Source organism: Pezoporus flaviventris, unplaced genomic scaffold, assembly GCF_033815535.1.
Source record: "Pezoporus flaviventris isolate CSIRO_AGI_PZ_B2104156 unplaced genomic scaffold, CSIRO_AGI_Pfla_v1 ptg000047l, whole genome shotgun sequence".
NCBI classification, from domain to species: domain Eukaryota; kingdom Metazoa; phylum Chordata; class Aves; order Psittaciformes; family Psittacidae; genus Pezoporus; species Pezoporus flaviventris.
In genome coordinates, this window is record NW_026892595.1 from 17,603,801 (window position 1) to 17,631,386 (window position 27,586).

Consider the following 27,586-nt stretch of genomic DNA (forward strand, 5'->3'; position numbering starts at 1 on the left):
TGCTGATAGACTAGAATAATAAACACAGCATAAAGCCACAGCAACACTTTAAGAAATTCCCATACGGATTCAGAAGCTTCAGGAGTAGAGGACGTTTTGTCAAAACCCTGGGTGTATATAAAGTACCCATTATCTGCATGTGTAGAAGTGGTATTTGCATGCATGTATTTTTCTTCCAGCTGTTTTGTAAATGGGTGATTCAGAGAAGATAGTAAATGGGCATACATCAGAAGTAGCAACTGCAGAGTGGATTAGTGGGAGACTGGGGGCATAAGGTGACACCTATTGTACTATGTTAGAATTAAAACCAGTTTTGTTTCATGTAGTGAAAATATGACCCTACTTTTGTCAAAAATAAATACAGGAAGGAGTTGTGGGAAGCACATCAGCTCTGAAGGTCCAGGTTCAGTGTTTCCTTTCAGAATTGTTTTGCTGGCATTTCACTAACTAGGGGGTTTTAGAAGACAGCAAGTGAAATTTTGACTAAGGCAGAGCAGTGAGAATCAGGAAGTCTTGTTCTGTGTAGGCTTAGATGACCTCAGGCAGATAGTTTAACCCTTATTTGTCTCATTTGATCAATAAAATTTGTGGTGGCAATGAGATAGGATTCTTCGATATTCTAGAAGTGAAAGACATGGGTAAAAAGCAGTATGGAAGTGTCTTACACATCAGTAATGTATCTGAGTCTGTCTCAAATTTGCTTAGTTGTTACAGTCTTCTACCTAAGAAAGGTTATTCTTAGAATATGGGAAAAAATGTGATAGATTAATCCATATTAAATTATTTGTCTTGATTTTCCCGACCTCAGGCTCTTGGTATGACATCTTCCCAGGATAGAGCAATCATTAAGAAAAAGCTGAAGGAAATTAAAACATCCTTGGAAAAAGCTCGCAAAGCTCAAGAGAAAATGGAAAAGCAAAGGGAGAAGCTTCGAAAGAAGGAACAAGAGCAACTGCAGAGGAAATCGAAGAAAACAGACAAGGCTTCATCAGATGCAACAGAGGGCACTAATGAGCAGTGATAAGCAGAAGTGCTGCTGTGTTAGGAAAGTGGAGGCGCTTCAAGGGAAGAGAAACTCACATCCACGCTGGTGCCCCTTCAGCATTCTTGTATTCATTACCCAACAGTGTGTACAGAGAAATGGGGCTATACATAGAGTGACTTGGGAAATTTATATTGTGTAGTTTTATTTTCCTGCATATCCAGTTCACGCTCGTTGCTGTTGCCATGTGAAACGACCCCAGCCCCTCAGTTTGTTTTGTTGTTGTTCACAGCTAACAGATTTCATATTTGTGTGGCGGTGTTCCCTTCCAAACTACTCTATTGAGCTCTATGTGTTTGGTCACTTCAGTAACCAGCATGATGCCGAGGAGCATGGTCCACTGCTTCACCTCTTCTGAATAGGATGGCCAGTCAAAACGATTGGTGACCGTTGCTTCAGCTGGGTAAAAGGAGTTGTGCTCTGTCTGATAAGAGTTGATTTAACTTTCTAACTGGAAGTTCAGCTTCTTTACAGCGGTTGGATACTCAGTTCCGTCTACTGGAGTAAGTTCCGTCTTGTGTCAGTACCTTGAAGTGACACTGCTCTGGAAACGCAACTGTTCAGTAACTTCTTATACACTGGAGATAAAGACAGGAGAGTCAATATTCCCCCTGGGTAAAAGACAGGAGGTGAAACTCTTTCTGTTAACTGTACTATAGTTAATCCAGGAAGGAGGCAAAGCCTTAAATGATTATGTGGGTTTACACAGAAATCTGAGGATAACATTTATCCTTTAGATATCTGAGCAAGGATGAATTTCTAACTAGAGCACAGCTCATATATCTGTATAAATTTCATTGTGCTCCCAGTGTGTAGGCAACTTTCTTATAGCACACTCTGCTTTCTTTTTCATGTGTTTTGAATGGGAAACTGGGCTTATTTTGTTTCAGGTTTGTCTTTTTCCAGAAAAAACACCACATGTTCAGATTCATTCTCCAACAAGCATTGGGAGAATAAGCTTTGTGCTGTGCTGTTATGAAGCTGTTGTTGGAAATTATTATCAAACAAGTCTGCTGAAGATACTCAGTTTTTACAGAAGTGCACTTTAAGAAGAGGAAGACGAGGGATTCAGGTTAAAATTAAATGTAGTACATTGCTGTTAAGATCAACGCTGCCATGGAGGTGATGGTTACTAAATCCAAAGCCTGCCATATATTACTGTTTTGATTGATGTGTTTAAAGAATTTTCCCACCAAAACCTGAATTTATGGGCATAGGCTGTAGAATGTTTTGATGGCTTAGCAGTGGTCATATTACATCTTTCAGCGTTTCCTGTTTTCCTGGTATATGAGGACAGCGGCAAAGCCTGCTGTAGTTTTGGCTATGACAGAAGCAGTGTATAACTCACACTGCATGGAGTTACTGCCTCTTAAGAGCAGTATTAAAATACGCAATATTTCTTCAGAAGAATAGACAGACAACAGGCAAATATCCACAATGAAAAGCTAGAGGTATTATGTTATAGTGGAAGCTGACTATGTCACAGCATTTACAGTTGGGAATACAGTCACCTCCCTTTCATGCATCCTGGATGTTGCAGTCTTCACCTAGTCATGCCAACCCTTAAGTTGTTGAAGATATTGATGCAAAGTTAGAATCTTGGACTTAAAATTTTGTCTTCCGGCCTGAAAAATGCAAATACTGAATTCGTTTGAAGAAAATGTTTGGTTTAGTTTGGCTTGGCTTCCCTTCTGCTCTGTACTTTAAGGCGTTCAGATTTGTGTCTGTAAAGTTCTCTGAAGATCAGATTTGAAACAGTTGGGGTGCAATGTTTATAGTTAAGTTTCTTTTGAGCCTAATAATTTCTTTGATGTGTAAAATGGTCTGTAAACCGAGAGAGCCTAGTTCATTCAAAATTAATACACAACAGATCTACTTAACATTAGCTTTATTTTGCCTTCCAAATCAAATTTCTGCAAGTTTCTGATGTATATTTTATTCAGAGCTAAAAATTAAATTGCCAGAAAAGATAACTTCCTGATATTTCTAAGGCTTATGATATATTTCTTGAGATGAGATAGACCACCAGCAAAAAAGTATACTTTCTAACAAGAATTCCACATTGCAATGAATCTCTTTGCACTCTATAGGAGACAAGTTGTACAACTGTTTAATAGCCTGCTAAAACTAGCATTCTGTTATTTTAGGAGGTTACCAATTCATATTTGAGTAAGAGAAGTTATCTGGAAGAAACTGGAAATCTAATATTTTAAGTACAATGTTGATAAAAGCATTCAATGGTGATTTTCTTTTTAAATTATGTTTACATTGTCGTAATGTTTAAGTGCTTGTATATAGTATCTAAGGTGGTGACCCTGTTTTATGTTCTTTGTTTTCTTAGAAACCTGAGCAGACTACTTGGCATTATACATTCAGTTTTCATTCTTGCTGCTTAGAACAGGACGTCGTTAATCTCTTTGTAAATCATGTTCTTGCTCTACAGAATAAGTAATTCGACTTAAGTCCTTTATGTATCCAGGGGGTTTTAATTGCTTTGTGGTAATGTTATTTGGTTATTCTCAGACAAAAATAAAACAACCATCCAAACAACAAAAACCTAACCTAAAAAAAATACCCACAAACCTAGTGGCTTAAATTTAATATAAAACCATAAAATGCGTTTAGACCAACACATAAACTGAGCAAGCCAAGCAGTGTCAGGAGTTTTGCTCTTCTTTCTGTGATAAAAGAGATTTATGTGGTTTCTTTTATTAAGTATGGTAACTCGTTGGAACATGCAGAAATGTCGCTGCATAACAGATACAAAGCTCAGTTTGAAACTTTTATTACTGTTCTATAGGACCTTTAAAGTTGTGTTGCATTTTTCCCCTTTGTATTGTGTAATGACATATATGAAACAAAATATATGGATGCCTCGTCATTCTTTTGGTAGACCATTGTTAAGTCAGACTAATGTGGGGTTTTGATGTAATAAGAAGAAACAAATATTCTGTACTAAATGACTGGAAGGACTTTCTCTTTTGGCTCACCTGCAGATGTAACTGTTGGCTACTTTTGTGTATTTATTTGTGGAGCTAAAGCGATTTTGAGTATGCTGGCTTGCCTGGCCACCTTTAAGCTGCTGTGCAGGCACTGTGGTGTTTCTACATGTGTCTGTGTCACCTTTTACACCCAGCTGTGCACAGGAAATTAACACCACCCTGGTTACAATGGCAGGCTAGTTCTGTAAGCTCTACTCCTGCCCATTGCTGCGGTGTTGCCAGGTTGTGAATATATCGAGCTTCTGAAAGGGTGAAGAAAGAAGAGTTAGCAAAATTGGAACTCTGAAAAATAGTAAATAGAAGATACAACACTGCCGGTTACTTTAGACCTAAAAATCCTAGTGTTTATACTGAAATCATGGCAAGAGCGGTGGCTGCTTGCTCTGTCCAAGTCAGCTAGACATACTGACATTACTCGCTTCCAGCTCGTATTTTCCCATACATTGGGGTGCTGCACCTATGTGACTTTCCCGTGTTAAAACTCTCAATTCGGTTTCAGTCAGCCCAAGCAGATCAGAACCAGGGTGTGAGGAAGGAGCTGAACCTGTTTATTGCAGTGCAGAGAGTATTGCCCACTGTTGCAAAGGCATCTGCTGTGCTATGACTGTGGTCTGCTGCAGGAATACCACAAGAATCAAGCTGTCACTAGAATTACTGAGCAGCTTTCCTCTGAAGCTTGCCAGTCCTCGACTCTCATTGACATTCAGAGGTGCTCAACACTGAGCATTGGGTTTCTCATACTTCATTGCTTCCATCAAAGCCTCTTCTCCTTCTGAGCTGCTCCACTGTCACCTCCTGGCTCACATGCTAGCAAGTAAGAGATAAAAAATGTGTGATTTCTGAGAATGAATGGTGTCCCACTTTTAAATCAGAGAAAGAAATGCCACCGTTGTTAACAGCGCAGAATCCAGTTCTGCAGTAGGAAGGACAAGAGTTATAATTTAGTTGGGTACAACCAACAAGTACCCAGTACTCCAGGTACCAACAGTGAAAATCAAAAGGAAAGGGTTGCACACCTACAGCTGTAGTTCTTTACAGCATTTGCATTGCACTCTGTACTGTTCGTCAGTGCTGAAATTTAGGGGAAGTTTGCAAGGATTAACTCTTGTGTTGATTTCTTAGCCGTGTGTTTACAGAGATAAAACACTGTCAAGGCAAAAGTAAAACCTGATCTTGCTCTCTTTAGGTGTGGCCTTGTCCCCCGCAATATCATCAAGTTAAATAAATGATAGAGGGGCTGGAAGCTTTTACTAGCACTTCCCTCATTCTGTGCTGTCCGTCACTTGAAAACTTCAGGAAAGCTGTGTCACGGTCCAAAACACTGAAAAAACAGACGTTTGGAAAAGCAGCATGTATTTAATTAAGTTGTCAGTCTTTAACAGTCGAAATGGGCAGAGTGCATACCGCAGTTAGATGGTGTTGGCTTAATTAAATTAGTAATTGAAAATAATGAACTCAGGCCTTCTAGAGACCTTTAAGTGATTTGTGGCTTCATTCCCTCTTTAACTAACTATGTATGATTTTGTGTGTGTCCACACAAAGGCATATACATGGATATTCACACAGATTCCCACTGCACTAGTAGCAGTTAACACATGGGCAGCTGTGTGTCATGGGGGACGTAGGTCCTTGCAGGGTAAGGTGGGCCCTGGGACCATCTGCAAGCTTGGAGAAGCAAAGCACTCCCCCTCAGTCTCACGATTTTTCTCACCCCTCTCTGTGCTGGCAGTTTTGCTCACTCGTGGGGTTTTATGTATTTTGCATATGAGAGGATTTTAAAGGTTTGCCAAGAGCACGCACAGGATGGTCCTCTGCAAGTCCTGTGTGTTGGCTTTGGGCTGGTTTTGGGGGGTGGGAGGTTGGCAGGACTGATTCATTGGAGTGCCAGTATTCTAGGAAGGAAACCCTTTTTTATAATTGAAGCCCTAACTTTTGATTTCTCTTGGAGCTCTTTCGACAGCTCGTTTTTGAACAGGATTGTGAGTGACACCTGAGGTGACTTACACATTCACCACAATGGAGTGTGGGTCATATGCACATCACACAGCCCCTCTTGTTAACCTCCTGTATGGATCTTGCAGCACTTTTTCCACCTGTAAAACTGATTTTTCAAAGCTGTGACATCTTCAGCATGACACTGAGCCCTCCAGTCAGTCCCTCATTATAAAACGAGTTTTCTGTTACTTACCAGCAGTACTAACTGGTGCTTTTGCTGTCGACATGAAGTGATGGTTTAAAAAATGCACCTCTTGCTGCAAGGCTTGGCGGTGGTGCCTTGAGCTGCCTGTTTCTTTGGGAAGTTTGGACTGTGTTAAGAACAAGCCATAGGGTCTGCTGAGTTAGGTTGCTTCTTACAGAGCGGGGTGAGGAGGGCTCACAGCTCCTGAGGCTGGGTCCAACCCACATAACCCAGGACCCTCAGCCTCCTGCCAGGTTTTCAGTGGGACCTTTCCCACTGACACCAGTGGAGCGGGTTCAGGTACCGGTGCAGAAGCACCTGAAGGAAAGGGGATCCCAGAGTACCAGACGTAAAGAGCCACCAGCCCATTTGGAAGTGGGGAGTGCATGGTGAATCTCTTCTGACTATACTCTTCCATACACACTTTCCATCTGAACAACTGCTTTCCTATTTTCCAGTCTCATTGCAATGGTAACTCACTGGTCTGAAGCGTTAGACATACTGCTAGGAGACCAGGCAGCTAAAAGACTCACATGCACTGTGCTCACTGTAAAAAATGGCTTCTTATATTGTTTCTTTTTACATGGTTGAAGAAGTGGTTGCGCTTCAGATATTTTCCTTTTTCATTTGTCTTTTTAAAGAGGCCAGGTGTATAGAGGTGCATGTTATCCTGAACTTTGTACATCTTGGTGTCTGATCATCTGCATGGAAGACACAGTAGTGCCATGTCTGAGCTTGTTCTCTTGTGCTTGGTTGATATGAACTTCTCTAGATTGTTGCGTTTTCCCCAAAATAACCTTGGTTAATATTTAGTTATTGGGACACATCAAAGCAAACCATCGTGGTGGCCCTTTGTTTTCTTACGGTTTAAATACAAACAACAAAGCCTTGTGGTTTCAAGTTAATTTGTTAGTGTAAATAAATTTCTTGCCAATGAGTGTTGTTGTTAGACAACGAATGCAATAAAATGAGAAATCCAGAATCTTTATTAGAATTTGTATTGAGTCCTCACTTTCCTGCCCCTGGGCATACCAGGAGAAATAACACTGGTGAGCACAACTGGACAGCTGTTGCTGCATGGGTTATAAGGGGGGGTGAAGGGGGATATGGACCTTGCCCTGCTCGTTCTTTCCTTCCTTCTGCTCAGTGCTGAAGATTAGTTTAATCCCAGCTCTTGGCTAAATTGGCACCATTCACAGGCCTCCAAGTGGGTCTCATTTACAATCTGTAATTATGTAAAAAGTAGTAAAAAAGACAATACAGTAGGGAAAGGGAATGGCCTTCTCTCTTCATCTGCAGATAAAAAGTAGTGTGCAGTAAAAATAGGCTGCCTTCACACAGATGCTGGTCCATGTTTGTCTGTTCAAAAGACCTGGATTAGTTATGGTATATTAAAACATTTTACAGTTTTACACTTAAATGTAGGTTAGGTATAATGGCCATTTTATACGTTCAAAGAACAGCAGTTCTTCTGCTAAGCATGTTTAATACGTCTTTGTTTATTTTATTTTATTAAAGCATTAACTTGGAGAAAGCAGAGGGCACAGATTGTCCAATTTGTGTAGTCATTTCAGTGGCTTTGCATCTGGCAGAATCTAGGCCAAATACTCGTCTGCACTTAATCTCTCTAACCCAGTCTGTGCTTCCCAGCAGCGGAGCCATAAAGCTTACATTCTGCTAATATGGGTACCACCTTAATTATTATCTTAATTAAAATAGGTATGTTAAGGGCTGTTAAGTCCATGACTGGCTTGTAAAGTGTGTCTGCTCAGCAGCTTCCTAAGCCTGGAGCTGTCTATACATATGTCCCCGTTGTGTGTGCAAAGTGGTCTCAGATTCCTGCAGTTTGGTGTCTGAAATGGCCAGAACTGCTCCAGGCTCTACAGTTCGTAAAAGATGATGGGTTATGCTTTCCTCCAGGCTGCAAACCCACATTTGCCCTGTGCAGGTCACCTTGTCATTGTGAGGCCAGGCTTGAGGCGCATCTTCCTCCATTGCTGTTTCCACACTGAGACTGATTGATGGTGAGTTTCATCAAGTGGTGATTTCATGCTCAGGGGTAGAAGCTCTGCCCAGCACTGATTTTGCTGCAGAATGCATGCTTGCTGTCTGTGTCCTGCCCAGTACCATCTTCATGCATGCTGGCTCAGCTTCAACTCCCAGTTCTGCACTGCGAGGCTGGGACACCCTTAAAGGTTGACAACAGGCTTCCAAGCTACTTGCCTCAGGTTAAAATTCAAAATTTTACCATTAGCAACAATTATTACTATTAAAATTATCAAAATAATTTTAAAAATACTATTAAAAATTTTGCTATTAGTAAAAATCACAGTGGCAGCAGGTACTAAGTCCTACCTATGATCTCTCTCTTCTCAAACGCTTTAGGAAAAGGCCAATCGCTTGCATATGTTTCTGTCTGCAGGCAGACTGCTGGGAAAACCTCCACTACAGGAATGGTTTAAAAAAGAGGGGAAAAATAAAAATCCAGTGACAAGTGAAAACATGATTTTCTGAAAGGCCAAAACCCAACAAAAAAGTAGAAGGTTGAAAGATCCAACAATGTGTAGATTTGCTCTCCTGAAGATGTTCGAAGCTACTGGAAAATGTGAAATTAATGCTTTGATGGGTTACTTCTACCACTGCTGAGGGAAATGCTGGTTGTTATGTTTCCACAACCACAGAGTAAACCCAGGACCAGCGGAGTGACCGGCTGGTATTTCAGCTGTTACTGCCACTGCTGCAAAACTCCAGTTCTTTAGCAGGTGGCACTTGATTTACTTGAGAACAAATAGTGGCAACAGCCTAATGGTTATTCTAAAATGCTAGTATAGGATGGCTAATCACAAACAAGTTAATAGTCCATTCTCTCCTTATTGTGAGAGCTTCCTTCAGGGCAGCTTTTCTGCTTGGGCTCTAGGAATAAGATCTGCTCCTCGAGGCTGAACACGGATTACAAGTTCCTGTAGGAAAGCGCATCACTTCTCAGGGAAGCTGAAAATGTCCTGCAGGGAGAGAAGTTGCTAAGGAAGGAGCAGCAAAGCCAGAACTACGGTAAATTCTGTTCTCAAGTGCTTGGTGCACTCAGCTGATGCCAAAAGCAGGTCCAGCAAAGCCACGAGACAAAAGACGCCCTCATTCAGGGCCAGCTCAGCTCTGTGGAAGGGCTGTCTGCATGTCATGGTTAGCAAAAGACTTGAAACCACAATCTGAACAGATGAGTCCCTGTCACCAGAATCTTCATAGGCACACAGTGAACCCTGGGCAGCCCTCAGGTCCCCACGATGACTGTGGGCATTTTGGAAGGGAGCTACAAACAGAGTTTGTATACAGACCTGCCAATGCAGGGCCTTGCCCAAGATACAAGGTCACTTGGCTCACCTGGCTGCATGGTTAACCCTAATGCTCAAGTCTGCCCCTCTAGCCAGCACTAGACCCCTGCAGCATGTGCTATTTGTAGTCAGAACATCACAAATACCAGCACCACTCTTGTGCACGGTGAGAGCTGCCTGGCGCGGCAGCAGTGGGAAGCTGCCGCCATCAGGAAGGACGCAGTGATCAAGCTGACGTGCCGCTGGCCCAGTTCTTGAACCTCTCAGAACAAGGGACGTGCCTTACACCAGTGTCTGTGCCTGTGAGCCAGCAGCGCGCGGGGGCTCTGCCTGGAGCAGATACTCTCCAGGGACGGGAGGTGATGTGGCAAGACCCGCAGCTCACTGCAGCTGTGCAGAGGAAGGGGGATGGCACTGTCCCTCTCACACAGAAATGCAGCCCCAGCCACGAGCTCTGGCACTGACTCCTTGCTCTGGTTAGAGCTGTCCCTTTGCCTAGCAGAATGAGCAGGAACTCCTTATACCAGTGGATGAAAGGCATTAGGCTTGTATTCGAAAGGCACGGTGCAGGAGCCAAAAGGTGCCAGCACACACTGTTCAGGGCTACTGCTCACCCAAACCTTAGCCCGCAGTCATGCCTCCTCTCAGCCAGAAGACCCAAACACAGGCGATGGTTTGCACATACTCTGGTTCCTGTCTCCATGTTCAAGCTGCTACAGAACAGGTTATTTGCAGGTTATTTATCTTGCAGGCAGAAGCACTCCTGAGTTTTCCAAATACTGGACTTCCCATGTACTCTTCAGATTAGAAGGTGCTGTGGCTGATGGTGAAGCACATTGCAGGAGGGAACTGCAAAGCTAGAACATCAATCAGCACCCAGGAACTGGCTCTTTCTCCTCCTGAGCTCACACTTCACAAGCAGCCTGCCTTTTTTCTCCACGCAGGAGTGAAAGGACAGCAGAGAGGAAGGATGCAGAGGGAATGGTGGCTCCCAGGGAAGGTCTGTCCAGTGACATCATTCAGAGAGGCAGCCAAGCCTCTGAGAGGTGACAGCGCAGGCAGCACAGCAACAACCCCAGCAGGGGGGCCACCACCAATGACACCAAGACTTTAGCTAGATGTCAGCATCATAGCAGCCTTCCAGTATCTGAAGAGGGCCTATGAGAACACTGGGGAGGGACTCTTCATTAGGGACTGTAGTGATAGGACAAGGGGTAACGGGTTAAAACTTAAACAGGGGAAGTTCAGATTGGATATAAGGAAGAAGTTCTTTACTGTAAGGGTGGTGAGGCACTGGAATGGGTTGCCCAGGGACGTTGTGAATGCTCCATCCCTGGTGCTGTTCAAGGCCAGGCTGAGATGAGATGGTTTAGTGTGAGGTGTCCCAGCCCATGGCAGGGGGGTTGGAACTTGACGATCTTAAGGTCCTTTCCAACCTAGACCATTCTATGATTCTATGGCGTCTCACAAAACCAGAGCTGCGAACTCAGAGGATGAACAAGAGCAGCAGGAGCTACTCTGTGGGTAAGGGTGTCTATACTAATGCAAGGAAACCAAGTGGTGGCTCAAACAAGGGCTCTGGCCAGACTGGAGTCTTGCTGTGCGTACTGGACAGCACAAAACCTATTTCCAACTTCAAAACTACACAATTCAGTCTATTGCAAGTGATTGCTAACTAACACCATTCTACAATCACCAGCTGATGGAATCCTGGTGAGGTCTTCTAGCAGTGCACAACACTATCAGTAACTGCTGCTGGATAAACATGCAGTGGGTACCTGATGCACAGAAGCACAGGGGGCTCCATGCGGATGGGAGGTTAAACAGAACATGTGTAACCAACACTCGGGGGTTGTCGCTGTGGCAAAGCACCCAGAAATGCTCCCTGTGCTGTGACAGACACCAGTAACTGCGAATGCACTTTTCACTGAAGGTGCCTGGGAGTTGTTCCCCACTCTTTAAGAAAAAAAGGGCTTTTTTAAACTCCCTTTGGGCAACTCAGTAAGAAACCACTCCCAAGTGGCACCCTTTTCTTTCGCAGTCGGATTAAGACAGATTTATGGAACTGAAGTGATGGTGGAAAATACCTTGAAGGGGGAAGAGGGAAGAAATGAGACTGAAGTAACATTTATTCTCCTTTCAATTATTTCAGAAGCATTAGGGAAAGCTGACAGGAGGATCTGGAAGAAGAACCCTCAGCACAGTGCCAGGCCAGTGGTCGGTGACAAGAAAGCATACCACACTGGTAGTCAGCAATTCTCATTTACAAAATCAAGTTTTCTCTGGGGGAAAAAAAAACAACAAACAAAATCCACAACTCCAGTAGCAACAGATAATTCAGTGTCTGATAGTCTAGCCATCTGTACTCTGAACTTGAATTTCTAGGTTACCCTTTGTTACCGGCATGGGGTCCTTCCCATTGCACAAATAAGCTAATTCCTCACCTTCAATTTTCTTGACTATTGCATAGAACTCTTATTTTGGAGAGGAAGACTAAGATACATTTCCATGACTCTAGTTACCTTTATTGGAACAGTCTTCTTGTTAGCAAGTCTATCAGAGACTAAGTGAGTTCCCAAGGAACTAAATCCTTCCCGCTTCAGCAGATCTTACCGCAGCGAGCTATAGCTCACAGTAGAGAGCTCTGTGGAAGACTGTGCCGATGAGCAGTTTTCCCTCGTAGATGGATGCCACGGAGCTTCCCTGCAGCACGGAGCCATTGTCGGCATAGACGCGTGTCACCACAGGCTCTTCTGAGAGGATGTTCTGGATGCGCAGGACCTGCCGGAGGAGGGGGATACAGCTGCTGAGACAGCCGCAGGTGAGAATTCTCCATGGATGGAGGGCACATTGGTATGTTAACTTAAAGACACGGGTTACGTTGATCAGCTGCTGCTAACTGCAGCCACGAGATCCCTGTTACAGGGATACAGTTCTGCTCCAGTGAAGCATGGTCCCTGAACACTGATTATTATTTTAAGTGGTTGCGCAACAACAGAGACTCCACCTCGGTATGTAAGCAAGACACTAGGAATGTGCTGTTTTTCCAGCCTAAGAGTTACTTAATACCTTCTTATTTTCATGCTTTTTTCAGAGAGTAAACAACTGCCTGGTACCATAAATCTACTGCTATGGAACATGATAGTTTTGAAATGCGTCTTACGGGAAGCCTCAGCCAAGGCTGAAATCAAACAGGTACCAACCAGCCACCTGTAAGAGCACTCTGATACCAGTACCTCACTGATTTCAGAAGGAAAGAATTACAGTGTCACCTACTGATGAGCCACACTTGCACAGATAAATCATTCCAGTGTGAGTATTTCTGGTCACGCTTTGTACTCAGTCAACTACTTTTTGTTTGGAAAGAGGTGCTGGCTCGGTAATTACTGCTCATCTAAATGTGATTGCCCAGCCAAAGCCGCACATAAAGCAGCCCGAGGAGTCCAGAATGACTCAGCTACTGTGTGGAAATTATTCAGTTGTCTCCTGAGGATCTGAATAGGTGTTTGTTAGTGGATAAACGTTGTTCCGGCTTTCCATTTGAGAGCAGAAGCTGTAAGCTGGAGGACAGCTTGGTCTTTGCTTTCACAAAGGCTGGGCAGGCACTTCTCTGCGTAATGCAGAGTTAAGTTATACCAGGGTGATTTGAACAGAGCAACTTTCTGGCACAGACATAGCCAAGAGACCAGCGACGTTTCACAAAAGGCACCTCAGAAGCAGGCAGATTTTCAGGATCGTAGTAGAGGAGCTTCATCCCATTGGGATGACATCCTGTCCAGATGTCTCCAGTGGATGGGTCAACAGACAAATTATCGACCAGAGTGTCCAGCTGCAGCTTCTATCGAGCACAGAGGCAAAACAAGAAAAGGGGAGTTAAAGCTATCAGAGGTCCTGGAAGCAAACTACAACGTGACCAATAGACTCGTCCAAGACTCTCATCTGACATAGCTTAGACTGAGTTTTTAAGAAATATTTTCTCCCCCCACCAAGTGCTACATTTCTTTTCCCCCTGGGTGCTTCATCCCCCTTTCTGTGCCATGAGAAACCTGCTTGCTGCTCCCCCATCGCCTCATTCACACCCACACTTGTGTTGATTACTTCAGTCAGAGCTTTGTGTTTTGACCCACACTGGCTTAGCCAGACTCCCTCTGCAGATCTATAAGCACATCCGAAGATCCCTCTCTGGTTGCTGGTGTGACTTCAGGAAGACCTGAAGCTGTTTAACGGGGCACACAGCACCTCTGCAAACCCACAGCAGGAGCCACCCAGACTGGAACTGCACACGGACCAGGTTGAAAGCGCTCATGGGGACTAATCTGTCCAAAATTTACATGTGCCTTTTTATTAATGGAACAGCAGCACCTTACCTTCACATAGGTTAAACTCCAATTTGCATGTTTTTCCATAACATGGACATTATGATCAAATATATCTGCAATGTAGATGAACCTTCAAAAGAAAGCACCTCTTAGCAATGTGTATGAGTAAGGAGACACCAAAACCAGCCAGATCCTCCTGTGCAAGCCCAGCTCTTCCCATGAGGAATGCCAGCTTTCAGCTCCCCTGCAGCAACAGATATTGCAAGCAGGCCACAGGGCACTGAACTGAAGCCAACCTGCTGAGACACTACTGTAGCTTCAGACTGTGCCAGTTCTTCCATTACAACTCTGAAGCAGACCTTGGACTGTGAGATCCACAAATATGCTGGGGTTTTAATTCCAATCACCTATCTGCACCTCAGCACTGGGTACTTCTCAGTCATGCAGACTTCAACACTGCGGAGTTCCCCACTTGGCACAAACCCTGCTTTGTTAATCCTTGCAAGCAATATACACAAACTGCTGTACTGGCTGGTTCAAATGCAGCAACCTTTGACCTTACTGCATATAAACCACCTCGCAAAGCAGCAAACATTGCCGTTAGTTGAAGCCTGAGACACATGACTTCTGTCCTACAAACCCTCCGTATCACTTACATTGTACAGGCAGCCCCTTGCCTTACATGAGCCACTTGATACACTTGACCACAGAGGTACTGTGTGTACAAACTAGGATTTAAGGATTCTTTTGTGTGATCAAGCAAAACCTAAGGTAAGGAGACACTTACTTTCTGTCAGGTGAAATGTTAATTCCATTGGCTGAATAAAACCCAGCTGCTACTTCTTTCACTTCTTTAGGACTGTAGTAAACAACATTTGACCAAGTTAAACCCAAGAACATCTCCAAGAACATCAAGACGAAGTCGGAGAAATAGTGGTCATTGGTAGCATAGAAGCTGTCTGGTCCCACAGCTACCACATCATTCACGCTAAAAGAAATAAGAAGGGAGGGAGAAAAATCAATAAAAGAATGAAGTGAGAGGTACGAAGGAGTGTTTTAGGATTGCCCAGAATCCAACCATGGAAGACATGGTCATCCTATAAACGTAAAGGGGCTGTAATTACAGACGCTTTATACAGACATATATATATTTACATCCTTTTTACTTCTATTTTCTTTTTAGATGACCCAGGACTCTGCAGGGCTAAGACCTGAACAGGACTATAGGGCGTCAGCTAGAAATTTGGCTACCTGTCCATAAATCCATGGAAATTCTTCTCTCTTTTGATTACATTCAACTGGGAACCAGAGAACAGGTAGGAGTTGTGACAACTTCACCTACTGGGCTCTGTTTATTTTAAAATCATTTTGCAGTAGTACAGACCAAGAAAATTTTGTGTGCCACAAAACAAGAAGATAAAAGTATGTTTGTTTTCACAGTGTGGCAAATTCAGTATAATAGAATATCTGAAGAGTCACATCTGCAATGACCTGAGACTGGGTTACATGACAGAAGGAGAAATGGATGCCAAGCTAATTCACTGCATCAATCACAGTGGCACTTAAGTCTGATTTAGTGATACAACTAGTAAAAATCTCATTTACAGAAGAGATTGGAGAAACACATTTTTTGATTACACAGATAAGAAGCAATCAATGAGAGAAACAGGAAAGCTGGTTAAAGAGAAAGCACCTCATATTAATAATACCCTAAGACCAAAATCATCCTACTTTGGGTTTTACCAAAGCAGCCTTGTTCTTCTGGGCGAAGATAGTATTTGGCTCCAGTACCTTGTCAGAAGGTCATGTCGAATGGTTTTCAGGTGCACAAGAGAATTGTCATCTTCCACATATTTAAACAACTCTATTGTGCTCTTCTGATGGGGATGGTTCACAACAAAGAGGTACACGGTGTCATCTTAAAGAAAGAAATGGAAACAGCTGAATTCTCTGCAACAGTTTGTATGGCTGGGCACACAGAGCCCTGAAGCAGACTCTCATACACAGCACATGTTGGGTTTGGTGCACTTGTCTCAGGGCTCTTCAAAGGAAGGACAAGTACCAAAGTAATGCAGGATGCCTCTGCAACTGGGTCCAGATGTCCAGATACTCTTCCTCTGGGCTCACTCTAGCGGGAACTGCTGTGTAAACTATGTTTGCTATTTCTACCAAGGAAGAAAGAAATCATGGCTTCCTCCTTGTGCCCAAGCCACTAGGTTTTGTAACCTGACGCACTACAGTGAGTGGCTGCATGAAATAGCAGCAGTCAGCTGGGAAGGAGGGCTTGTAGCCCAGACCCTTTGGGCTCTTTGGTTTATTTACCTCATCTCTTGAGAATGCTGAAGGAGCATCCTGCTCCCATACCCTGTGTAAAGCTGTAGTTCTTCTGCCCCGCCCTTCTAGATAAGCCACCACTGATTTCTCCAACACCTTCCCTGAAAGGGTGACTGTACAGGGACACAGGTAAAGCTGCAGCAATGGTTCTCTTTAATCTCTTAAAGTCTGCAGACTTCTAGTTGCTCTGCTAAAATACCCAGTGAAGAACAGGGCAGGGGAAAAGAGAAGAAGGAGAGCATGAAGGAGATATCTTACTGGCAGTCAGAGCCTGCCATAGGAAAACATGTCTTGGAGAGGAGAACGTGGCTTAGCAACAGAGTACCAGGGATTTTGGTCATGTACAGAGAATTGATAATTTACTGTTTAGCCACAGAAGTCTTCATTCTGGTCACTACTCATCAGTGAAGCACATGTCTCCACAAAACCCTTGCCCCCAGGGTAAGACAGATGTAAACTGGTTTGAGCTGCTTTCAAGTCCTCAAACTTAAACCCACATTTTCTTTCCTTTTAGTATACAGAACATCCTTCTGTCTCAGACAGCCTTAGATTACGTTCGAAGGTGTTTGCTTTAGTAGCCAACATCTAGAAAAGAGCCCAACAAAGATAAAAACCCCAAAACCTTCTTCTCTCCCAGCAAGCACAGGATATTGGAGTGCAATGCAAGGCTGCAAAGGGATTTCTGCTTGTGCTCTTTAGGCTGAGATTTGCCACCACCTCAAGCTAAAGATCTCTTTACCTTTGTCTACGTAGGTGCTGATTCCATGAGGGTTAAAGGATGCCAGATCAAACCCTCGGCTGATTCTCAGTTCCACTGCTCTGGGATTGTCTTCATTCAAATCCATCAAAAATATTTCACCTGGCTTGTCTGGTGCAAAGCTCTTTATTCCTGGGTATTTCAAGCCCTGTAAAATCAATATAATTCCTGGATCAAAGGTAACGGGAAGCATCACAGGGCTGAAAACGCTGGAGCCTTGTTTGGGCATGCAAGCACGCACCAGGATGTCCCTCTGCTTCAGCACACCATGCCGTGATGGAGATAGAGGGACTGGCTCTGCTCCCTTTGGCGAGCCCTGAACTGCAGCCCAGAGGGAGCAGGCTGTGTGGGGAGCACAGTGTGCCATGCCCAGTGCACCACCAAGCACCTGCGTGGGTGCTCCTGTGTGCCGACCAGACGGCAGGGACAAACTGGAAGTACGGCACCACCAACTGTGTCCAGCGTGGTAAAGCCATGGAGGAACAGTAGCAGTGTGACAGCTCACAATTTCTGACATGAATTTGGAACATTATAATTCCCTGGGTTATCCCTGGAACATGTAGCTCAAAACATCAGCTTTTGTTTTAGAAAGTAACCGCTAGCCATCCTGATTGCAAAGAAAAGCTTGAAAACCTACTTCCCAGAGGCTAAAAAGAAAACATCGGGAACAACCAAATCAATACACATAATCCAATTTTTTTTAAAGGTAGCGAGTTAACACACCCTAACAAGGGATACTTCAAGGAAGCAACGTGGAAGGAATTCAAGGTTACACGGACAATTAAGCCAGCACAATAGGCTACATGTGTCAGAGCCATCACCACCACTTGTGTCAAGAAGTGGACTTGCTCAAGCAGAGGCCAAGCTAAACTGAGTCACGAAATGCCACCTAAGGTCAGGCAGATTTGGGCTGTTCCTACGGAGCCAGACAGTCCTGTAGAAGAAAGAGTCTATCTGCAGTTTTCACCTACAGCTTCTGTAGATAAGGAAGCAGGCAAATCCCTGCGTGGGGAGGGGGCATGGGCACTTACGGAGCTGATGAAAGCCAGTCCATTGGGAAGTATGTCAATGTCTTCAGAACCACTTTCTGCAAGACAGGGATAAGCAGGATTTTTCAGACAACATTAAGTATTTCCCATTGAAAAAAACACCGTTATAGTACAATTCCAGCTCTCATGAACATCGTGATGAAGCTCAGCAGAAAAGATCACATTGCATAAGAACTGGCAGCAGAAGGCAGCAGCACACAGATTAGGAAACAGTACTGGGGTTCACCTCTTTCTGGGGCTTAAGGGTGCCCCCACGGTGCCCAGTCTCTCAGCCAGCTCCGCGTGCCCTGTGGCAGTGTGGGATGAATCACCCCCTTCTGACAATAGTGTTCTGCAGCAAGCAGTGCAGAGGATGAGATTTCCAGGGCAGGACCATACCCATCACTCAGCCTACATGCTTGCATAAGGCAGCTCTGGGAATTGCACACACTAATTCTTCCAGCTCAGCTGAGAAATTTCACTAAGATGGATTGCCAAATATTTAGTTAAAGCTCTCAAGTGACTCAGAACCTACTATATCTTTAACAGCTAAGGGCTTTAACAATTAGACCACACTTTTAATTGCAGGTAGTAATTTCCAGTATTGTCAGTTCCTGTAGTTCCTGTAATAGTTTTCCCTGCTAGGAATTATAAAATAAAGAAAATAAAAGTAAACCAAATTTTAAAAATTAAATTAAATTTATAAAATAAAACAAAATATAAAATATAAACTATGAACTATGAACTATAAAATATAGACTATGAAATATAAAATTCTTTAGTAAGAACACTAGAACAACTTTAGGCCTTGACCAACCATACACATACTACACAGAGCTTTTAGTCTGGTGCTGAAGTACATTTGCCATCCTACATTTTTGCCACTCTCCTGAGAAGCCTACCCTTTCTTCTCCAAATCACCAACACAAACAGCATCCCCCCACAAGCCACCTTCCAGACAACGGCTGGATTAAATCCAACCAGAGCATTTGCTTAAAGGAGGAAATAAAACTGTTCTGCCTGTTTTCTTTAACAGAGCTGCCAGCACAAAGGTTTTCCACCCAGCCTGTCCCATCTCTTCGCATCCTCTCTTGCTTGGTCATAGAGCACCTCGGCACCTCCTCCCAAGGAAGTGCCTTCAAATTCGAGCTGGTTTACTATTAGCTCTTATGAAGCCCTTACTTATCCCAGGCTAATTCTGCTAGGCTGTAATTCATCCTGGGGACACCAAACAGCCCTTGTGCAGAGGAACCAGATCCCCAAATTCGCCCACCCAGGCAAGTCCTTCCCCAGCTCAACTCTGGTGACACATGGTGTCATGACTTTTGCTGTACGGAGAGGGGACAGGGCTAACTCCCCCTCAGCCTCAGCAAACCCCTACTCCACCCCACTACACTAAAAAGCAGAGCATCTCTGCCTTTGGAAGAGCAAAGGTCTGAAGATGCATTTTGAGTGGGAGCTGACCCGGGTTTGTGTCCTGAATTGTGCCTGGGCTCAGGCAGGAGGCAGACACATGCACTGACGTGCCAAGAGACACTCAGAACCTGCATTTTCCAACTAAAATTTTGAATTTGGGTTGGTTTTTTTTCAGCTTAGCTCACACCCTGGCTTCAGCAAAGAGCTCCTTTTCTTTGCCCCAGCTCTTGGTCTCTCCAAGTCTGGGCTCATTTATAATACAGGATCAGCAGCAATTCCCCACTTCTCAGGACTGCTGCAAAGATAACAGTATCAATAAATGCTGAGATGCTCAACTGCCACGGTGACATAAGCTGGACAGACAGCATTTACTAGCAGAGCACTCTGGTGACTGAATAAACAGAGATATAAAAGAGATATAATCATTTATGGCTACTGAATTAGTGAGGCTCCAAGCGGAAGGATGAGCAGGCTAATTGGGAGCAGATACTTAAAACCCACAAGTTTCTGGTGGAAGAGGGATAACCAGAGCCCTGCACCCAACTACTCTGAAAGAAACCGCCCAGTAAAGTACATTTTGGCCACTTCTCAGCCACGTCCTTGTCTGCGGGAAAGAGAGCAAGCACTGTTGGAAGAGCAGTGAAATGCTGATTCAGCTCCATCCTAGTGAGCTGGCACTGCCGAGGCAGCAAGGAGGGGAGGGAGACACACAGTCGGACACAGGGAAGCTCCCGGGCTCTCCCTGTGGGCCCCATTTTGGGAGGGCTCTCAGCTGCTGTTTTAGGCACTATATGGGACAGGAGAACTAAGACCTGATTTATGAGGTATCCCTTATCTACACTGTACTGAGAAATTGTACCACTGAGATACAATCCATGGGATTATCTGAGATGTTTTAAAAAATAAAGATACCAAGAAAAATTACTGCCTACCACAGAAATGTCTGGGGCTTTTCTCCTCTTCTGTATTTTATCTTAGTATGATGTATTCCACAGGTGCATCTGACAATAAACCAACCTAGATTTCATGTCCAAAAGTAAATGACTTTCACCTATATGCCATGAATTACCCTAAGATGCAAGTATTTCCAGCAATTTTTAGAGCAGCTTCTTCAACTTTCGGAGTTAGTATGGTTATTTTATCATAAACCAGTAACATGGTTAGACACCAGTAAAATCAGAAGATACTGTTCATTCTACAAATACAGACTTTCCTACCTATTTGTGAAATGAGGGTTAGGACAAGCTGCACTTTTTTATTGGTTTGTTCAGTGTTTGCATCTGTGCTTACACTGCACAATATTCAAAAAGCAGAAGAGATCAAAGTCTTAATAAATAGTGATACAGAAAGGATGGAAAAGGGTACACTAGAGAATTTTCCTACCTACTCTGAGTTTGCTTGCTTTACTATGGATGCATTGCTTTTAACATAATTGTACTCGGCTGCACCAGATTCCTGTTCTTTTATATACAAAATGGATACTCCAAGATTATTTTGTTCAGAGCTGATCGAGCTCATTACCTATGTCCCACTTAACAGTTCAGAAGGACTGTTTTAAACATAAAAACAGATTTCTTTATTCAAGAAAAAGGCCCAGGAGGCCAAGATATCCATGTAGAAAGATATCTTTACACAAAGTCACCCACAGGAGCAACCTTACATAGATGAGTACAGCAAACCCCCTCATCTGAACAGTGCTACCTAGGCAGGATCCAGACTTTAGGGCTTCTTGGTCTCCCTGGGTAATATAACCCCTTTACCCACAGTAAATGAATTTTGGAAGACATTTGCATGAACACGCAACTCTTAAGTTTCCACAAATCCTTTGTTATTTGTCTTTCCACTGAATTATTTTTTGTCATTTTAACTTTTCTGAGGAGCAGCAAACAACAGAGCAAAGGCAAGGCAAGGTGCAGAGCTCCATATGAAGGGACACTGCTACGAGAGCCCAGCGGGAAGCAGAAATGAAGCTCTGTAAATTGATCCACTGCCACCTCTGAGCACAGCCGGGTTCTCAGAATTCACCTCATCTCCATGTAAATGTCAGCCACCAAAAATGAGATACAGTCTGGAAATTAAACACAACTGTATTAGCGATTCCCAGCTTTCCTTCTTTCCTCAACAGGGCAATCATGTTGCAAAAAGTCTTGTAAAGACTGCAATAGTGAGACGCTTAAGCGAATTACTCAGAAATTATTTTTATATTAATCACCATCACTGTTCAGTCTCTTGTACGGGTAAATTATAGCTCAATCCAGAAGACCTGGAAAGTTTTTTCAAATGCAGTTTCTTCATCGCACAGCCTCAGGCAAAGGAACTCTACTCATGCTCATTCACGGCAGTAATTTGACTTTGCAAAGATGTTTGATACCTGACATAAAGAAGAAGCAAGATTTATGAAATCAACACAGTACTCAGCAAACTCAAAGGCAAATCTCACCCCATGACACATGCAAAATCCAGGCAAATTTCAACAGAGTTCAAGACATTTGAGAAAATATTAAGGAAGAGAAAACCCCCAGCTATTAAACCTGTGTTAAGCTCAAAAATTAAAATTTGGAGGAAAGGGAGACACAAATAAGTTATGAATTGTGAAACTATCCATTTGATACTCTGGTTATCCTAAAGGAAAAGAAAATCCAAACTAGAAACATCGCTGTGTGCTGAACACATGACCCACAGTACAAAGTCAACATTTCAGCCACTGTGTTAAACCTCTTCGCAAACCATACTAAGAAGTCAAATATGACCCCTTGCTCTTGGAAACCACGCAGCTGCATTGCACAACTGCACCGAGCTCCTGCCTGCTGTTTGCATGGGGTGGCACCAGTCCGCTCCTAAATCTCTGCAAAATGAGGCGCTAAGGCAGGGGATCCTGGTCGGCATTTACCAGCCTCTCCTTTGGCACATGCCTGAGTCCACTTCCGAAAGCTTCCACCCTTGCAGCATGTCCTGGCTTCAATCTGTCACTAGCTGACAGCCACCTGTAGGTGCCCGCCTGAAGAGCTAGCACACCCTCACCTAAAGCCAAATAATTTCCTGAGTGCCTTAGCAAAGGACAGGTGTGTGCAAGGTACTCATTTGCAAAGACATGGAGCAGAAATGCAAATACCAAGGGCAAGAAGTGCTATACCGAACTAGCTAGGTTTTCAATACAGTTTTCTTCCCGCAGTTTCTCCCTACCTCAAAGTCCAAGTAACAAATGAAAGCCAAATTTGCGCTTTCTTTTGAGGATCAGGCTTGGAAGCTGGCTTTCAGAAGCAGTTGCAAAATAAGGCTGGACAAAAGCAATGCACTCGGTTATTTTCAGCACGTACCAATCCCTTTAATGAGCCGGCAGTTCGGGAGGGTTACTGGGGCTATTTCCCGTGAAGCATTGAGCCTGTTCCTGCAAGAGGAAAGAGCGGGGTTAACAGCCAGTTTTAGAACAGGTAACATTCCTAGCATAGCTTTAACCTAGTTTTAATGTCTGCCATATCACAGCGACAAAACAGCCAGTAAAACACTGAATAAGCAAAACCCAGAACTGACAACAGCAATTGCTCCAAATCACTGTGATGGCTACACATGTGCAGGGATTAAGTGGTTCTCCTACACTGAGTAACTTCAGGAACTTGACTTTGTTCGTGAGCTTCACAAACAGTCTTTCAAGACCCGCTGTGGTTCAAATGATAAAATAACATAGCCACTCTTTCTTCAGGTTTCAGCCACCTAAATATAGCAGCACCCCACAGTTAGAACCAGCATTTCAGATGACGAGAAGGCGACCTTCTACCCCAACCCACCAGCTATTTTTGGTGGCCAGGCCACCAGCAGTTGTGCTTTCTTCATTTCTTAGTCCACATTCAAATGCAACGATAGCATTGCTGCAAGGCAGCAACCACAGGTAGGACTTGGTTGATAGTACGACTTTCAGCAATTAACCCTGTCCCATTCTTTTCTCTCCTGGTACCCACCCAGAGCATCAACCTTCAGCAGTGCTAAATGCCCACAAAATCTGACCGCTGGCTCACCCTTTACTAGACAAGCAGATACAGACAGGTAACTACACATGAGTTTCTATTTCTCCACCTCCTTCATTCCAAATCATATACAATTCTACATGAAAGGCACCTCACCACCAGAATTGCGGTGTTTGACCATGCTGGTCTGCAGTGCCATAAGAAAACGTGTTTCTATGCAAAAATGTCAAGCTAGCATACTAGAACATTTCTTCCTTTTTTTTTCCCCAAAAGAAAGCACGGAACAGTTGTTCCTTCACATGCCTATCATACACACGTGTTGAGGCTGTACTTGCTCCAACCACAGGAAATTCTGAATGCAAAGATCCCATAGCAAAACATAGCCATGTTTATATTATAGTTTTAGGCATAAACATAAACTAAACAGCAGTATCAGTCTGTGGTATGAAAAATATGTGATACAGCTGAGCACTGTATGGTATGTCAGCCCTGAATGGTTTTTAATCACTTAATTATGAATTGTAAATTGCTTCAGTGCTGTACCACGGACATAGGTTCTCTAACATAAGGCCACAAAAAAAGGAAGAAAAAGGGTAAAAAGGGCAGAGGACAGCAAGGGAAAGGAGCCAAGTTAAACTCTCCCAAGCCCTCTCCCGCAGCTCAGGAGCCCCGACAGAGAAGTACACTGGCTCCCAGCCCACAGGCAGCACAGAGGGGATCTCAGCTCCCCCCCTCACCCCCGTCTGGCACAGTCAAATCTACTGGGCCTCAAGGGTGGCTTGGGGTGATCACGCCCTGAGTTTGCACCGCTGCCTGCTTAGGGCTTTTCCCTTTCCTATTTGCTCCAGCTTTTCCTGGGCAGACTGCAAGCCACGCAGAGCCAAAAGCACAGCAGGAACTCAGCCAGCAGCCAACAAGGGATGATGATATCCCAACAGCATTCCCAGCAAAACACTTTATGGGCTGGAATGAGAGTTATTCAAAAGGACGCTGGTCACAAGCCTGGAGCATATAGAGAGGCTTTTCCAAAATGTGACAGTTTATCTAGCTCAGCCAGCCTCAGCTCCTAAGCCAGATGGCCTAGATAACTAACTGGCCATGCTAAAAACACAGCGAACCTGCAAACTGTGGGGCATGCAACTCCAAAAAAAGCAGGAATTTTGCTACTTGGTGCCACCCCAGTGCACGGCACCTTTTCCCACTCAGCTTCTCTTTCCAGTTTCAGTCCTCCACTGGCTGTCCTGCTTCGTGGGGCACAGACCACAGCCATTCCCTTCCCTTCAGCTGCAACCTGTTGCATATTCAAAGACCTCGTTATCTTTCAGCTTTCCTCTCCTCTAGCCTAACCAGTCCTGGAATCTCTGAGGGGTTTCTCCCCTGACAGGAATGAAAATCACCTCCTACTTTTGTTTTTGCTCCCAACTCTTTTCAAACCGTCAGCATCTTTCTGGAAGCACGTTGCAGTTTTGAACCTAGCATGCAAGCTGAGCTGTATCGGTACACAGTGTTATGAAACGGTAACATTGTGTGCGTAAATATACACACACAGATATGAACAATAACACCATGTGCACACTGAAAAACAGAAACACAGTGTAATTCACATTCAAGATTTACAAATTAGCTTGGACCTTTCTTCAAAGAATTAGAAATATAAAATGCCCAAGGAGGAATCAGTGCAGTTTCAGTTTGTAACACACAGAACTTCACTTGTTTTCTGCTGCACGCACCCTACTCCAGTACATCTGATAGCTATCAACAGTATAATAGGTGCATAAACTGACCCAATATAGGAAGAGCTAAGTTTGTAAGAGATCTGTATCAATTCTTCGAGCTTTTTTTTCATTTCAGGGATTCATGTCATACTATACAGACCCAACATACCAACCTCAGAAGGAACAGCAAGGAGGCTTTGCTGGCTTCCTGCCTTCTGGGGGATGGGTAACAGAGAGGCCTGGCAGGAGTTAACACTACCCACAGTTTCTCCTCCCAAGACTGTGTTAAATGATCATAGAGTACTGTGTGATCTGAAGTTGTGTGTTTCCAAACTCTGCAACCGCCTGAAGACTGCTGCGATGCTGCAGTTTGCTGAAAACACAACACAGTAAAAACTCAAAGAGCTACTGAGGCATGGGGATTCTCTTTCTACCTGCTTTACCAGATTCCCAATATTGCATTTTTTCATTTGATTTGGAGGGGATGTGGGGTCCCTGCTCTTCACAGAGCTTTGAAATGGCTCACACCACTACAGCTTGGGGTGTGTTTTCCAGCTTGTGGAACTCCAGAGCAGGAGGGTCCCGTTACCACCGTGGTTATCACTAATGCTTGAGGTGGATTTCATGCAAGATGTGGACACATCCATGCCAGGTACCTGGGTCCAAGGAGTACAGCCCTACCTCTGTAATTAGCTGTAACTACTATCTACCCAAAAACCAATTAACTGGATGTCACTGCTTTGAAGTCAGGCATTTGGAGTCCTTGTGGACATAAGCAAAATTATAATGGCATAGCTGCCTTGCAACACAATAACTCATCATCACTTTTCTGGCCTGAAACAACCAGCGATGTATTTAGTAGCTTTCAGGAGAGAAGCTGCTCTAACAATGTTCACATTCACACCTCATGATAGGAGGTGTACGATATGGAGCATGATATGGCTGGGTATTTTAGCTCACAGGGAGTGAGGTCCCAACTCACAATCACAGAATTCCATGCTCCTCCAGAGGAAACCTCATGTACACAGGGGCTATTGTTATCCAGAGGCCAGCTTTGAGAGAAAATAGGTTTCTGTCAATCTGATTTCCACATACTGTTTCGCCAGGCGGCAGGAGATGAGGTCAACTTGCGGATACAAGGTTTGGCACAGACCTCTGCAAAAACAGAGGTATCAGCCCCCCTGCCCCAGGGCACCCTCTCACCAGCATCTTCCTGGGGAGGATTTCACATGCCTGTTACCACAATAGGCATTTCCACTGGACAAACGCTCCTGAAGTCAGTTTATGCCTGACAGAGGACGAGAAGAGCACTGCTGAACAAGTGCCTAGTTTTCTCTGGAGAGCGCCGTTTCCCTTCATCCCAACAGTGATGGCAATGATGCCGACGATGAACCCTTTTCCTCTGGCCATAAGCATGTTTGTGCAAGAGCAGCAACTCGTTGAAGTTAATTCCCAGATACGGAGCCGAAGTGCCGAGAAGGGGTGCACCCGTGCGGGCATCCCGCGCCGCTGGCACCGGGGCCCGCAGCTCCAACACCCCGCAGCCCAAACCGCTCGGGGTCCGGTCCCGGCTGCCCGCACCCCCGTGATCGACCGCTTCACCCGGGCACCGCAGCTCGCCCCCGCCGCTCCCGCTCCGGCTCACCGAAAGGCCAGCAGCCGCTCCACCGCCAAGGCCGCCGCTATCCCGGCGAGAGCCACCGCCAGCAGCTTCCCCATGGCCGCCCGCAGCTTCGCGCCGCGCCGCGCTGCCCCCTCCGCCGCGTCCCGCCCCGCCGCGGGGCGCCCCGGGGGCACGGCGCTGCAAACACCGCCCCCAGCCCGCCCCCCCGAGCACAGCCGCCCGGCCCGCCCGCGCCGCCGGCAAGAGCGCGTAGCGTACTCTGCGAAGCCGGCTCTGTCGGGTTGGGGCCCCTTTGGACATGATGCTTGCTCTCACTGTCACGTTCCTACGAACAGCTTCCCTCTCCGTGCAGGAACAGAGCTACGGAGCCCACCTTCGGGGCTCTGGGGTTCCTCCATGCAGCAAGCTGCGTTTGCATCAGCTGCAGCACTGGCCTCCATGTGCTTTCTGCTTTTCGGGGGAGCACGACTTGGTGGGTTGATACCCTCCCTCAGCAGTTATCTTTCCCTCTTCTGCACAGTGAATGCCCACACCTGCAAGGCTCACATTGCTTTGAGCTTTTCTGAAAGACTGAGAAATCACTAAAAAGTGCTTTGCTCTTCTTGTGCTTGTTCTTGGGACCAGGCAGATTCTCCACACTCGGTAACATGTCAAGTAAGGTGTGTTGTGGAAGAGGAGGCACTCTAAAATGCCATTCCCCGTCAGTTTTGGAATACCTCTTTTCTTCTTTCTGGTCCTTGATTATTTTAGAATATTAGGTAGCTGAGAGTTTTCTTGGGGGAAGGGAGTTAGTTTCTCTGTTTGTTTTGCCTGTGCGTACAAATCTCACTAATGAAGTCTGCTTCAATCCTAGAAGTATGTGGCGGGGTGAGTGGGTAG

General features: G+C 44.7%; 2 protein-coding genes across 9 annotated transcripts in view; one reads left to right on the forward strand and one right to left on the reverse strand.

Annotated features, from left to right (window-relative positions):
* PPP1R9A (protein phosphatase 1 regulatory subunit 9A) overlaps window positions 1-5,229 on the forward strand; it is a 138,058-nt gene extending 132,829 nt beyond the window's left edge. For all 4 annotated transcript variants that reach the window (XM_061468506.1, XM_061468507.1, XM_061468508.1 and 1 more), the window contains one exon: window positions 809-5,229. In XM_061468506.1, coding sequence (XP_061324490.1) covers window positions 809-1,021 — 213 coding nt within the window. In that variant the 3' untranslated portion in view covers window positions 1,022-5,229. The remainder of the gene's footprint in view (window positions 1-808) is intronic.
* LOC133277009 (serum paraoxonase/arylesterase 2) lies at window positions 2,916-26,844 on the reverse strand. Of its 5 annotated transcripts, none has more exons than XM_061468513.1 (10): window positions 26,729-26,844; window positions 22,724-22,794; window positions 17,994-18,049; window positions 16,945-17,110; window positions 15,663-15,789; window positions 14,659-14,859; window positions 13,920-14,001; window positions 13,262-13,390; window positions 12,166-12,333; window positions 2,916-4,286 (listed from the first exon to the last, which is right to left on the reverse strand). In XM_061468513.1, exons 1-9 carry the CDS (start codon window positions 26,800-26,802, stop codon window positions 12,175-12,177), a joined length of 1,065 nt encoding a protein of 354 aa, XP_061324497.1. In that variant the 5' UTR covers window positions 26,803-26,844; the 3' UTR covers window positions 2,916-4,286; window positions 12,166-12,174. The 5 variants fall into 5 exon arrangements, with proteins under 5 accessions (XP_061324497.1, XP_061324496.1, XP_061324499.1 ...); XM_061468512.1 differs by lacking the exon at window positions 2,916-4,286 and adding an exon at window positions 5,706-8,446; XM_061468515.1 differs by lacking the exon at window positions 2,916-4,286 and adding an exon at window positions 8,519-8,819.
* Window positions 26,845-27,586: the final 742 nt, after the last annotated feature.

Coding starts and splice junctions, on each gene's coding strand:
- LOC133277009 (XM_061468513.1), bottom strand. CDS start 26,802: ATGGGGAAGCTGCTGGCGGTGGCTCTCGCCGGGATAGCGGCGGCCTTG. Junction 14,002..14,658: donor AACATTTCACCTGACAGAAA/GTAAGTGTCTCC, acceptor TTTCTTTTGAAG/GTTCATCTACATTGCAGATA. Junction 13,391..13,919: donor GGAGTTTAACCTATGTGAAG/GTAAGGTGCTGC, acceptor TGTGCTCGATAG/AAGCTGCAGCTGGACACTCT.